This window comes from Empidonax traillii, unplaced genomic scaffold (assembly GCF_003031625.1).
Source record: "Empidonax traillii isolate 1590-97213 ecotype Southwest subspecies unplaced genomic scaffold, ASM303162v1 scaffold192:size804837, whole genome shotgun sequence".
NCBI classification, from domain to species: Eukaryota; Metazoa; Chordata; class Aves; order Passeriformes; family Tyrannidae; genus Empidonax; species Empidonax traillii.
This window is the reverse complement of record NW_020955385.1, coordinates 273,924-288,276: the sequence shown is the minus strand read 5'-3', so window position 1 is coordinate 288,276 and position 14,353 is coordinate 273,924. Positions and strand designations below refer to the sequence as shown.

Below are 14,353 nucleotides of genomic sequence, written 5' to 3'. Positions count from 1 at the left end.
CACCACCTCCCCCCTCCAGCAGCTGCCCATAATGGACGATAAAACAGTCTGAAATACCTGCTGTAAGCACCAAACCTTCCAAGAAACAGGGTGCTGGGGGATATTTTTGACATAGAAGAACCCTCGTTTTCAGACTGTTTTCACTTGCCATGGGTACACTGACTCTGTGGCCTGAAACGAACTAAAAACACGCCCTGTGGTTTTGCCACACCAGAACAGGGGCTATAAGGTAGGAAGGGCCAGCTGTTTTCCAGTGTTTTCCATCCAGCCCCACATCCGCTTCCACCACTGCTCGGGTGGCAACACCGAATCAGGGCTGGCAGTGCCTGTTGAAGCTGGCAGTGCCCATCGGGGCTGGCAGCACAAAGCCTTCCTGCTGGAAGAGCACACAAGGCTCTTGGGGGCCCAGACTGCCCAGCCCAGGCCTCTCGTCCTCCCATAGGTCACACCATGCTCAGCCACACTCAAAACACCAGCACAGACCAGAGGGCTGAGACACAAACTTTAATATTTTGCAATCTTTTCTCTAAGGAGCCAGCAGTGGCAGAGGAGAGCGGTTGCAGGGGACAGCGCCATGAGCATGTGCACAACTGGCAGCACCTTGACTCCAGGGAGTTCTGCCCAACCAGCTCCTCACGCTGCAAGAACAGGCTGGGGGAGCACTGGGGGTGTTCGTGTCACAGGCTCACAGCTAGGCTCTGCTTTTAGCAACAGAGAACCACAGCTGTGAAACAGGATCATCTAAAACATGAGATACCTTTAGAGTAATCCCATTTTCCTGCCTAGGATCTGGAGACAAAACATAGAGTTACCATTTACTCACCCAGGCAAGAGGCATTACATTGCCAGAGCAGTTCAGAACTAAACTGTTCAGAACTATGCAGGTCACAGGGGTCCAGGGAGGCTGCACCACAAGCAGGTCATTGACTAGAGAAGCCCCTATGCCTTCAGTCAAGGCAGAATTTTCTGATTTTTAAGGAGGCCTAACACCTTCTCGTTCCTGGTCCCTCATTCCAGCAGCACGGAGGCACACACTGCATGGCTCTCAGGATCCACAATTAGTTTGCGGGTCTCTCAGGCCTACAAGATTGGGGTGGGGTAGGGAAGAATCCCTGGCTGTAGCTTTCTGAGTGTGACAGGGATGTGACAGAGTGTGTGATAGTGGCCTTGGCTGAAGTCAGAGAGCAACAGGATCCTACTGAGCGCTGCTGCAGAGCTCTGTTGCAGGAGGGCAGGCTGTGGAGCATCCTGACTCCTGCCTACCCCCAGAGGGAAGTGAAGGCCCTGTAATTCAGGAGAAGGACCACCCCACATGCCATGACCTTCAAGAGTGGGGCCAGTATCACCTGCTCAGCGCTATTGACATGAATTTTGCCATCCAGTTTCAGACAGCTGGCTTTTGGGATGGCTGGGCAGCATTCCTGGTAACAGGCAGCCTTCATCCCACTGGCACAGACTGGTTTGGCAGCCTTGCAGGTTTTGCTACATCCAGCCATGTAATTCGAGCCCGTCTTCTTCATCTGGAAGGAAGAGACACATCAGCCTAGGGGTCATGCCAAGCCTTTGGTATTCTCATTACAGGAACACAATGGCAAATCTGGAGCTGTCCTGCTCTGCAGCCTCAGGCCTTACCTCACAGAAGTCCTGCCCCAAGATGCATCTAGTGATGGTCTTCCTGCCTTTGAAACACCCGTCCCCGTGACAGGAGAATGCCGTGCACACTTTTCCCTATGAGAGAGGACCAGGGGAGAACACCATATATCCATCAGACTCTCACTGCATTTCAGCCAGCCCTTTGCTCCCAAGGGCTCCTCTCCCACCCCCCTCTGTTGGGATGGGTTGACAGATGTGCGTGGGGAGAGGAAGGCATTTTAGATGCAGAGAAGAAAGACTATCAGTGGCCCATCTGAAACCAAATGAAACTACTGAAACATCAGCAGAGCAAACATGTTTCAAGCCTCCTTCTTCTTCCTCTTAACAGGGCTATGCAAAGCACCTTCCCCTCCACTAGATTCAGGAAAGGGCTTAGAGCTCAGTGGATCCTGCACCCTCCCTGCAGCTTTAGAAAGGCTCAGCCATGTGGTCAAGTCAAACTGCCTGAGCTGATGCAAGTGCTGGGCTAGGGATAAGGCCTGATGGACAGGCTCCTTACTGATCTTTCACTTGCAATGCCCATTTAGGATTTGTTCCCCTTCCAGAGGCAGATTTGACCTCATAAAGGAGGTGCAGGAGGGACCTTTCCCTGTTTTCTGCTCAGGTGGGAGCTCAGCTGTCCCAGCAGTCGCAGCTCCCAGAGCCCCCATGGCTGCAGCAGCCTCTGCCCAGCTGGTACCTACGTTTTGGGAGGGAGGTCGGTGGGTGGTGGTGGCAGTTGTTGGTGGAGCAGTGGTGGGTGGCAGGTCACCTGCAGACACACAAGGAGCCCTGTGAGGCTGCACCCGGCACACAGCCCCCACAGGGCCCTCCACAGCAACACAGGGACAGATTCCCCAGCGCAGCTCATACTGCAGCCGGAGCTGGTGGGGCCACCCTGTCCCTCACCCAGCTCCATGGACAGAGCAAGCCCCCAGGCAGAAGAGACCCGGCGATGCAGCCACAGCCCCTCTGTAATGGGCTCTGCCCACCCGTGCCCCTTCTGTGCCGCAGAGCAAAGCTCGGCTCTTACCGTAGGCACTGGCATTGAGCTGCAGACACAGCGTAGTGGCACAGCACTCCAGGGCACATTGCTGCCTGCTCTCGCTGCTGTTGGTCCTGCACAGCCCCACACCACACCTGCTGCTGCACCTGGCTGTGTAGTTTGTGCTGGAGAAACGATATAGCTGCAACAGCAGAGTCAAAGGATAAAATGAGTGTGAAGAGGTGCCATTACAAAGGAGCAGAAATAACTGACAGACTGCCTGAGAAAGAAGGGAAATAGGAGATGGACACAGACTTAGTAGAGCACTGTGGATTGCTCAGATAAAGAAGGGGAAAGGTTTCCCTACTGCAGCCCCCCTGCATTGCCATACCTCACAGTAAGTCTCATTATGGCAGGTGACTGTTCTGTTGGAATGGGCTTCATCCTGGTAACACCTCTCCCCGGAGCACTGAAAGCTCTGGCAGGTGAGCTGGAGGGAGAACACACCAGAGTGTCACCATGTAGCAAAGCCTCCTTGCATAGCACCACGGGGCTGTCCCCAGCCACAGCCTCACTATCTGGAGGGACCATGCCCCTCTGCCCACAGGGCTCCCCTTCCTCGCCAGGAGATGGTCCCGTCGCACTCCGGCTCTCACGATAGACCAGCTGCAGAAGAGACACTGCCTGTAGGGCTGCAATGGCCCAGCAATGCCACTCTTTCCATTACTTTCCTTACCACTGTCTCTTGTGCACCATCCACAGAGGTGTTGGTGGCCACTGAGGCATTGCCAGTGGCCACCACCGAGGTGTTGGTGGCAACCACCAAGGTGTGGCTGGCAGTGGTCACCACCGAGGCACTCTTGGCGGCCACCTCTAAGGCATCCTTGGTGGCAGCCCCCACTGTAGCATTTTTAGCGGCCACTTCTCTGGCATTCCTGGCGGCCACCACTGCAGCATCCTTGGCAGCCACCACTGCGGCATCCTTGGTGGCCACTTCTCTGGCATTCTTGGTGGCCACCACTGCGGCATCTTTGGTGGCAGCCACCACTGTAGCATTCTTAGCAGCCACTTCTCTGGCATTCTTGGTGGCCACCACTGTGGCATTCTTGGTGGCCACCACTGTGGCATTCTTGGTGGCCACCACTGTGGCATCTTTGGTGGCGGCCATCACTGTAGCATTCTTAGCAGCCACTTCTCTGGCATTCTTGGTGGCCACCACTGCAGCATCCTTGGTGGCCACCACTGTGGCATCCTTGGTGGCCACCACTGTGGCATCCTTGGTGGCGGCCACCACTGTGGCATCCTTGGTGGTGTTCTTGACAGCTGTGGCCACCAATGAGGCATTCTTGGTGGTCACCAAGGTGTTCTTGGTGGCCGCAGGAACCAACAAGGTGTTCTTAGCAGCCACCACGGTGCTGTTGGCAACTGTGTTGTGCTCTGAAAGACACAAAGTTCCCCTTTGGTGAAAGAAACAAGGAAAAACACACTCAGCAAGCTCTGTGTTCTGTTCTGAGCCACAGCGCAGTCCAGTAGGACCTGTGGGAACATCTGTCCCACTGTGGCTGGGAGGTGGATGACAGTCAGTGACAGGATGTCCCAAACAGAGTCTGTTTGCAGCTACTGACTGGGCAGCCCAAGAAGCAGGTCAGAGCCAGAAGGCCCCTGCAGTAGCACTATGGAGAGATGTTACAATAGCCTCTCTCTCTTCCAGCCATGCTGCCTGGGAAGAACAGACTTTTCCAGGGGCAAAAGCTCAAGGAAAGATTCCTCAGTCCTACAGAACACACCTTGGAGGTGAGAGGCATGAAGTCCCCATTGCACCACACTTCCCACAGGCCCCCATATTTCCCTTGGGTACAGAGCTCACCTGCTGGGGCAAGAGAGTCCTGGAGATGGATGTGCAGAGCCAAGATACAGAGCAGCAGGCCTGGAATGGAATGGGGATGGCTGAGACCACCACCTCTGCTGCCCACTTTACCCACAACCCAAAGAGCCTCCCCAGCAGCAAGGCAGCTCACCCTTGAAACAAGTGAGCAGAGATACTCCCCACCCTCCCACAGCCCCAGGGGGCCAGTCGCTACCCCCTGTCCCAGGGAGGCCTCTGGCACAGTCCCAACAGCTGGGGCAGGGACAGGGCCAGGATGGGGGCTGGGCACACTCTTGGTGCTGCACCAGAGCCCCTGTTACCTTGAACGGGCGGGACAAGCCATCGGCGACAGGCCATCATCATCCACCACGGCTGCACCCGGACCTGGCAGGAGGACACAGTCAGAGCTGCCCCCCCGAGGTGCAGGGCAGACACCCCAGTATGGGGTTTCTGTTACACCCCAGCACAGGTCTGGGCTCTACCTCCAGGGCTCAGCCCCGGTGACAACCAGTCGCTCCCTCCTGAGAGACTCCCCAAACTCACTGGGGCCGCTGCCGGGGAACAGGAGCCCTGGGGAGCTGCGCGTGCTGTTGGTGTGGCAACAACCCTCCCTGGGCCCCGCAGGCAGCACAGCCCTGCAGGCAGCTGCAGAAGCAGGGTGCAGGGTGACACAGTGACACCTGCCACCACACAGCAGTTTACTGATGCTGCTGCAAGTGAAGATGTGGCCTGGCTCTCTACTTTCATTCCAAATCTCTACCTGTTTCTCTAAGGAAACAGTGGAGATCTGATCCAAACAGGCTCCAAGGCCAAGTTCTCCAAAAATTGTAACACTCCCCTCCTTTTTATGACCTAGGCTGAGTCACCATTCCCCCAGGACCTGGAGTGGCCAAAGCTTGTGCAGACCTCTGAGGCTGTTCGCTCAGAGAGACAGAGAAGACAAGACAATGCCAGCTGGTGCCTCTCACCTTCCAAACCATGGCAGCCACCACCCAGACCAGCTGTGGACATCCCTACTGAGCCCAGTGCCACTCCAGACCAGCTCCAAGGCAGACGAGGTACCAACAAGGAACCCATCTGACGTGGCCTCATCCCAGGAGAACAACCTTCCCCCCGGGGAAGAAGAGCCCACGGCATTGACTCACCTGTCTGCTCCTGTACCTGCAGCCGCTGCCAGCACTGCAGCACCTCTGAGCAGGTGGCCCCACAGCCCAGCCCCACCCCTGCCAGCCACCACCCAGGGGAAGTGTCCCCTGTGGCTCCACAGCAGCAGAGACACAAATGGCCGTGCACAGCAACAGAGAAAGGGCTTGCGAGGCTGGAGATGTCACATGAGCAACCACTACACCAGAGGGGCTGGGTGGCAAAAGGACTGCCACTGTCATATGTGACACACGTGGCCTCTGCACGATGGACCTGCAATTCCCAAGGCAGCACAAATCTGTGGGGTATGTACAAGCTACTCCAAGCATGGCACCGGGGGCCAAGGGTGCTGAAGTCACAGCAGTCATCTCTAAATGCATCATCTGTTAACATCTCCGTCCTCCTGCACCACAGAAGGATCAGCACAAGAACCTACCAGGTCCTTCAAGCCACCAGCAGTGCCAGAGAAGTCACCATGCACTGTCCCCACAGTCCAACCTGACCTAGCTCATTTGGTAATTCCCTGAAAAAACACAGTGGCCAAAGCTCCCCAGGCAGACAGACCCAAGGTAAAAGCAGCCCTTAAGCCAGGTGAGTTTGTTCTGCAAAGGAGCCCAAAGAAAACCACATGCTCAGAACCAGATCTAGAACAGTACCATTACCTGTCGGCACATAGTGTCCAAGTCCACGGGCTTCAGAGTCAACCCTCACCACAAACATTTCCATCAGAGTGGGAGTGAAAGAAGGAATTGTTTCTGAAAGCTCTAACTGTGTAAAAAGTATTTCAAACACATTGTAATCAAACCTCTTCCTTCCACCATATGAAAGGAGACAAGTCTCTCGGCACTTCCTAAATTAAAATGAGTTTATTTTTGAAGGTACTTTAGAATATAAAACAATGTCACAAGTCTGCTTTTCACAAGGGGCTTACTACAAAGTGACTCTATAAAGTATCCTTGTAATCTATACTCATGCACACACAAAATCCAGAAACTGAAGAAGTCAGAGCTGCTGCCACATCCACTCACTCCACAGATGTGGGATCCTTCTGGGGACAGCTACAGCAGCCCTTGGCGCTTCAGGTCTTCATAGGTCTTTTTATTCACCACGTTCCCACTGGAATCTTCATATTCCTCCTGGAACATAATGGTTTAGAGATACTGGGCACAGCCTTCGAATTTTAGCTCCAGCAGAAGCCACTACACATGAGCACCCCTGCCAGAACCTCTGTGCAGAATGACAGGCAACAGATCTGCCAGCAGGTCCCGGGAGCAAGAGCTCATCCAGAGCCAGAGTCATTACAGGCTGTATTTCCCACTGTTGCCCTGCACACTGTTGAAAAATAGCTTGGGACAGAAGCTTAGGAAAAGGCACTAGTGTAAGCAAGGACACTGCTCCCACACGGCAATGGGAGGGTCCCACGGACACAGGACTGGAGGCACTGAACACTTCTCACTGCTCACCTCTGTATCAGGCTGCCACCTCTCTGAAGCCTTCTGCTGTTTCAGCTTTGCCCACACTGCAAACACAAAGTCAAATAGGATCTGATGCCATTTCCCTTGAGATACTTGTTTTTAATGCAGTAAAATACACACATGAGTTTTTTTCTCCCCTTCTATAACAATTCAGCAGTTCAGGAATGTACCTAACATCCATTACAAAGTAATTCCTGTGTGATTACTGAAAGGCACAGAACTGCAGCAAACAAGGCTTTAAAGTGATAGTTCAGGATAGGACACAAGACCAATGTCCAAACCCACCCCTTCAGAAAAGGTGGTGTTCTCTCACATGTTCCCTGTTCTGCCATCACTACTTACATGAGACTGCATCCTCAATCTGTGTGACGTTGGCAAAGTGTGCCGTGTTGGGAATGCCTAGGCACCGCATCCCATGGGCATGTCGCCACTCCTGCGGGGGAAGAGATGAGAGGTCAGCATGAGAGGGAATGCCACGTCCTCCACACCACCAAAGACCACAATGACATTAACACCTCAACAGGGTGCAACGAATACTACCAAAGTACAAACCTACCAGTCCTAAAAGCTTCTATGAAAGTATTTTTTTTCTGTACTGTAGACAGTGGCTGTTTAGCATAAGCAGAAGAGATCTCAGTGTGCACTACACAACCTATGGATCCCACTGCATGGCCCTGATCCCCGTCAGAAGGGGCAGAATTGCTATCCAGGGACTCCCAAGTGATCCTCTACAAGGACTGTAGGAACGCAGCAGGGCTGTTCCTGCAGTGAACATCACTTACTGCGAAGTGCCGCTGAAACGCCTTGGGCCCTCGGTAGGTGTAGTTACCACAGATCTCACAGTTGTAGTTAATGTTCAAACCATGGAGTTTATACAACCAGTATGGGATGGGCTGCAAGCGAGGAGACAAGAAGATGAGGATAAACAAGGATTAGGTTGCGTGGCAAAGCAGCTCAAGCAAGGGAGCAGTGTGGAGTCAACAACCTCTCCCACTTCTCCAGTGGGAGAAGCTGACAGTCTCGGTTACCTTGCCATCCCAACCAAGAGGCAGATTTTTAGGGTTATAAATGATTTCATTTTCTTCATCTTCACTCTCACTCTCACTGATCTGCTCTTCCTCCTCCTCCTCCCTCTCCTCCCCAGTCCGCGCCTGCTTACGCTGCACATTCTCATGGGTGAGGTGTCTCTGTTCCTGAAGAAAAGAAGGCATTGTTCACACACTGTGACAGCAACAAAGTTGAAACTTTCTCAATGTACAGAGGGAGGTAATGGAAGACCAGTATGAAGCACAGAACTCTGACCTTACTCAGCCAAACAAGTTCAGTTTTTAGTACCCTAACATTTCCTACTTGCCAAAACCAAAAACCTTGTACCACCGTTTGCACTTCCGTGGTGACAGGCAGCAGCCACAGCCACTCTGCTGAAAACAATCCCCCCAAACCAAAGGCAAGCAGCAAGGCAGAACTAGTAGAGGTTTGCAATACCATGCGACTTAGGCACAAAATAGATGTGGTGCACCACAGTGATGTGGTGCTATGAAAGCATTGGGTAAAGATGTGGGTGAGCTTCCAGTCACTATTTGACAGCTCTGAAATAAAAAGTTCAAAGAAAAAATAAAATCCTTACCCCAAGAACTTCTACATACTCATAAATCTGAGCTTCCAGGAATGCAAGATCTTTATTTCTTTCAGTGTCTCTAGAAACAGATATGAAATGCACAAGTTCAGCTCTGATATCTTCCATTTGGTTCAGCACTATTTGGTCTGACACGAAAAGCTTCTAATCTCTCTGTAACGACTACACAAGAGTGGCTATTACAGAACACCCCTCATCCAAGAGGAGAGAACATCACCAGCCTCAGAATGATCTCTAAGAACTCACCTTTTGCTTCCTTTTGTCTTTGGATTCTTAGCAAACAAGGAAGGGTCAAGTGCTTCCAAGGATTTGCCTTTAGTACTAAAAAGCCTCTGAGCACGCTCCTCCAGAGTCCTACAGAGAAGAAGAGAGGGGATCAGTCCAGACCATAGTTTTACATTTCCCGAGAACTATTTGAATTCATGCAACAAAATTCTAAACGTAGCTTTTATGAGATCATTAGATTCCTATTATCTTTGCCTTCCTTCCTCAAGTCAAAGTCTTCTGTACCAGAGATTCCAGTAAAGGATCTGGTCAGAGCAGCAGATCTCAGTACCCGCTGCTTGGTTCTTAACGTTTTATCTTTCAAACATCACTAAGGTAATACTAGTACACCAGAGATGACCAAATAAGTATCCCAGAAAGGAGTGTGAGACAGGAAGACCTCACAAACTGAAAGGAACTCAACAAAGACTGCACCTTACCCACCACACTTCAGCCCCAGGGCCAGCAAAGCTGATTTTAACCTGTCCAGTCCCAAGGAGGCCAATTCCTGTTCAATTAAATAAACCACTATAAGAGATGATCTGTTCAACACATAAAATACGGATATAGTCCACTTTTAGCTCATTAAAGAAGAAAAAAAACTGATGAAAAGTATTCAAGAAAGGACTGTCATGGGTGCACCCCTCCTCACTGGAAAATGAGGAATGTGACAAGTCTAACCAGGTTCTTCAAGCTACATCCCCCCCAGGTGGAGAAATTAAATCATTAGCATCATCGAAGTTTTACCCAGAAAGCACAGAGCCAGGGAGAAAAGCACTAAAATTATGCCAAGAAACCAAATGACTGAGCTTCCCCCTGCTCCAAACGTGGTAGTAAGTGTGGAACACTGGAAACGCACCTCCCAAGAGGAGAAGGCCGAGAGGTCCAGATGGGCGCCGGCGTGGGTGAGGGCACTGCTGGTCTCTTTCTGCCAAGAAAACCACATGCAAGAATTGCAGGACATCCCACACGGCTTCAGGCCATAGAACATTTTAACCTCCAGAGAAACAGTTCATTTCACAGAGAAAAATCCCCTCACTAAACTGAAAATTGAACAATAGTAAAGATGCAATATATGCCAACCTGAAACAAGGTTCATTTGAAACCAGTTGCACTGGGTTTCAAATTCAGGTCAGTACTACCCTGCAGCCTGGTGACACAGAGCTGCAGTCCTGTCAGGGTCACCCCCAGCAATGACTTTAAAAAAATAACTCACAGAAACCCCTCAGAAACACAGAACATCCCCCAGGCTCAGGCTGCTCACCGGCCAGCCCGGGAATGTGCCGTTCTCCCACTTTTTCTCAAACTCCGTCTGAATTTTCCCAAAAAGTTCATTCTGGTCCAGTAATGGTTTCACTCGATCTGTGTAATCCTGCAGGTACTCAAGAAGCATTTCAAGGTACCTGGCAGGGGAAGCACAAGCACAGGTAATTCACTATCACCCTCTACCCACACCTTTGGACAGTCACTCCCCTCTAGTGCTGCAGAGGGAGGTGACTGAGGTCAAGACAGTTTTCCCTACAGAATTTCTGGGCACAGCAGTTATGAGGGTACAGTCAGGCCCTTCCTCAGAGCAGAATGTGGCTCTCCACATCTCTGCTGCACTATGTCTTTGCTTGGGGCTCGGACACACAACTGAGCTCAGGGACCCAATTTATGGGAGTTAATCATAATCTCAGCAGTTGAATACTTCAGAAGCAAATTCCTTCTCACCAACTGCCATAAAGGAAGCAGGCAAACAGACTTACCTCTTATATTCAGCATTTTTTCTCTCCTTAGGAATATCAAAGAGTTGGTCGAATGTGGATAAGTAAGTGATATAATCCAATTTCTAAGAAAAGAAAAGCTGAGTCAGAGTTCATACACAGCCAAATTAACATCCAGGTCCCAGAACACAGCAGCCCCGGCCCATGCAGGGCCTGGGGATCCCTAGACCCCACCACACTAAGCACTGGAGGTGCCCAGACACAGCAGGCTCTCACCTCTGATGATTTCAGGTTAATGTACTTGAGATAACAATCATGCAGATCCAAGTATCGTCCGTACCCTTCCTCATCCGTGAACTCCACCAGATCTGTAGGAAAGATCATTAAGAGCTTTATTATGAGCTCAATATTTCCTACTTATTATGCAACTGCCTTAGAACTGGAAAAGGATTAGCTGTAAACTCATTTATGCTTAAGGAAGGCATTACAACGCCCTGGACACTCATTGATCAGCCCCAATTGCTGCTCTGTGCAAGCATCAGAACATTCCTCAGGAGCAGTAGTACCACTGAGGAACATTCTAGGGACTGCAGGTCAGAAAAATTTAAATGACAGAAGAACAATTTTCAGAAGTCGTTTCATAAAAGGGAGGTGGGGCCCTGAAATGTACAAAACAGATCAAACAACCCATTAGATAATGCCAGATCTCAAGCAAACTATACACTTACTCTGAGCTTCTTCGCTCGGGTTGTCTCTGGCCTTCAGCAGCTCCTCAAACTCCACTGACATGGGAACACAGATCTGCAAGGGCAGACACAATTCACACAGTGATTTACTTCAGCATCTGTACCAGGACAACTAATATAAAACCACAGGAGGTGGCAAACAATGAAACTGCGAACAGAAAAGGAACCCAAAGCGCTTTTTCAGCTGTCTTGCACAAAGGTGTGCCTTTATCCAGCATGAGAAAACCGACCCCCAACCCAGGCCAGCTGCAGGATGCTCCCAAGCAGGGAACACTGTGAGTGACCAGCACTGCTCCCACTCACACGCTGCCTGGCCCTGAGCAGCTTTGCTCAGGTGGCAGCTAGGTGTTCCCAGGACCTGTGTGTTTAGGCAACTAAACTGCAGAAAACAAAAAGTCTGTTTCCTGCAGAGATGAGGCCCAACAGACTCCAACTCACCTGTTCCTATGGAGCAGGTAATTACTCACCTCATTTGGGTGCTTCCGGTGAAATTCCTTAATTTGCTTCAGTCTGTTGTAAAACTCCGCAAATTCATTTGGCCCAGAAATGGCACTGAGCTCTTCCTTCCGCAGGCTACGGTCCAGGGACAGGGAAAACAAGGTGACACTTGCACAGCCTTGGTCCAGGTCTGTGCTGCAGTGTCTGACTGCAAACTTCCGACTCCCGTGGGACCTCCCAGCCCACGCAGCTCAGAGGCTTAGGGCCACATCCCCCTGTCCTGCCGCAGCCCCTGACAAACCCCCGGGGCAGCCACAGCCTCCCCACGACACGAAACACGGGAATAACAAACCGTCCCGTGTGCACTCGGAGCCTGCCCTGCATCCAGTCCCCGGAACCCGCTACCTGCGTTACTCCTCCGGTGTTTATACAGACTGAAAGGCCGGCCAATTTCCTCACCGGCAGGACACGCTCAGGCACACGAGGGCCCCCAGGCACACTCACCCGTCCTTGTCGTCGTAGAGGTCCCGCAGGTTGCCGCTCACCTCCATGTACCTCTGCGGGACAAAGGGAAAGCCCCGAGCGCCGCAGGGCCCGTTAACCAGGCGGGCCCCGCCCGCTGCCGGGCGCCCGGCCCACCCCCGCTCTCGTTGCACTCACGTCCTGCATGGCCCGCGTCCGGTGGTCCGAGTTGATCTGGTCGCGGAGCTGCGGGGAGAGAGGGGCGGTGAGCGGGAGAGAGGCGGGCGGTGAGCGCGGCCCCGAGCGGCGAACGCCCCCCTCCTCCCCCGTGGGGCCTCCCCCGGGCGCACCGTGGATTTCTTAGTGAGCATCTCCTTCACCATGACGTCCATGAGCCGCTCCCGCTCCTCGTGGTAGCGCCGCTGCTGCTCCAGGATCGTCTCCATCGCGCTGCCGCCGCCGCCGGAAGGCCCTGGCGCGCCCGGTGTGTACCCGCCGGAAGTCTCCGGCCCCGCGCGCGCCCCGCACGGAGGTTCCGGCCGGGCCGCCCCCCGATGCCTCCGTCGGGCCGCAGCCTCGCCGCGGTGTCGCACACTTTGCCCACACTTTGCCAAATGCAAAGCTGCAATTAAATTTCAACTCGCCAATAAATTATTAATATTTTTCTGCCATGTGCGATAAATTACTTTAAGCCAAAAGCAACAACAACAAAATTCGGCTTAATTAATGGCAGACAAAGTTGTTGCAGGTAAGAATACTGTCTTTAATTACCCCCTTTCATTACAGGCTGCCCCAAAGTAGATCACTGCTTCCTCATGAATGCCTGTCTAAAAATAAAAGACAGAGATAAGATTCTGAACTTAGTGTTCTTCCATTTCCCTTTGCATGAACCTTCATCCCTGGAAAGGGAAGGAGTTGAAATCCAGCAATGTCCCATCCAGCCACATGGCCTCCTTATTTTGGGCTGCTGGCATCGGGAGAGTCAAGGTGGGACAAGACCAGCCCCTGCGTGGCCTTCCTCCTTGTCCTCTTCCCCCACGAATGGCAGCACCCCTGGGAGGAAGTGGGAGAGGGTTGGTCCAGAAGGTGCCATTCCATCCTGGGGCAACCACAGGGGTTGGGAGCTGAAATACATGGAATCACAGAATAGCCCGAGCTGGAAGGGACCCACAAGGATCATCAAAGTCCAACTCCTGGCCCTGCACAGGACCCCCAGGTGGTGGCTTGGATCTGGTTCTGCCCATCGGGGCTGACCTGCAATGGTGGTGCAGGAGAGCACAGCTCGGGCACATTTGGTGAATGCCGAGGCCTCTTTCTGCACCCTCAGTGCTGTCCCTGCACCCCCAGCAGCTCCTCCACTCCTCCCTCCACAGCACAGCAGCCCCAGTCTGATCCCCCTCACACTGCTCCTTGTGCTTAATAAAATTTCCACAACTGTTTCAGACGTGCACTCAGGAGTCTTGAGGGATGTTTGTGCATGACATCACCCTTCCCCTTCTGTAAATCAGGCGCTGGGCTGTGCACAGCCATGACCCATTCATGACAGGGATAAAATCCAGATGTTCCAGCGCTATGTGCAGCTGGGTCATTTCCTTTTTTGGTTAAAAACGTGAGGCTCTGGAGAATGACTGAAAGAGGAGCCCAGGGGCCCTTTGTACAGAAACCTTTTGTGGTTAATCCCTGGAAAGGGTGCTGCAGGAACCCTGGGCTGTGGTGCTGCTGCTGGAGAGCTCAGCCGGAAAACTCCGAGCTGGGGCTGCTCGCTCACCCTCTGAGGCCCCGCAGCGGCACCAGAGCCCAGCGCGAGTCACAGGGCAGGAACAGCAACAAAAACCCTGCTGAAAAACTCCATCAGCTGCCAGAGCGGGAGCCTTTGAGGCAGTCAGGAATGTGCCACTGCCACAGGCCCAAGCAGAGCCCTGCAGGCTGTGCCTGTCCTGCCCCCACGCAGGGGGGCTGAGCAGAGCGCTGGGGAACAGGGCAGGCGAGCCCAGGGGAA

At 52.6% G+C, this 14,353-nt stretch overlaps 2 protein-coding genes across 2 annotated transcripts; both read right to left on the bottom strand.

Annotated features, from left to right (window-relative positions):
* Nucleotides 1-494: 494 nt before the first annotated feature.
* LOC114058871 lies at nucleotides 495-5,499 on the bottom strand. Its single transcript, XM_027886675.1, has 9 exons — nucleotides 5,028-5,499; nucleotides 4,805-4,868; nucleotides 4,485-4,544; nucleotides 3,354-4,054; nucleotides 3,009-3,107; nucleotides 2,666-2,819; nucleotides 2,337-2,404; nucleotides 1,633-1,728; nucleotides 495-1,520 (listed from the first exon to the last, which is right to left on the bottom strand). The coding sequence occupies exons 1-9, from the start codon at nucleotides 5,229-5,231 to the stop codon at nucleotides 1,260-1,262; spliced, it is 1,707 nt and encodes a 568-aa protein (XP_027742476.1). The 5' UTR covers nucleotides 5,232-5,499; the 3' UTR covers nucleotides 495-1,259.
* A 975-nt stretch (nucleotides 5,500-6,474) lies between these two features.
* On the bottom strand, nucleotides 6,475-12,828 carry SF3A3 (splicing factor 3a subunit 3). The gene is made up of 17 exons (XM_027886688.1): nucleotides 12,705-12,828; nucleotides 12,553-12,600; nucleotides 12,397-12,449; nucleotides 11,922-12,027; nucleotides 11,437-11,509; nucleotides 10,985-11,076; nucleotides 10,751-10,833; nucleotides 10,267-10,405; nucleotides 9,862-9,930; nucleotides 9,443-9,510; nucleotides 8,985-9,092; nucleotides 8,730-8,799; nucleotides 8,131-8,295; nucleotides 7,885-7,995; nucleotides 7,445-7,535; nucleotides 7,091-7,146; nucleotides 6,475-6,763 (listed from the first exon to the last, which is right to left on the bottom strand). Exons 1-17 carry the CDS (start codon nucleotides 12,798-12,800, stop codon nucleotides 6,686-6,688), a joined length of 1,506 nt encoding a protein of 501 aa, XP_027742489.1. The 5' UTR covers nucleotides 12,801-12,828; the 3' UTR covers nucleotides 6,475-6,685.
* Nucleotides 12,829-14,353: the final 1,525 nt, after the last annotated feature.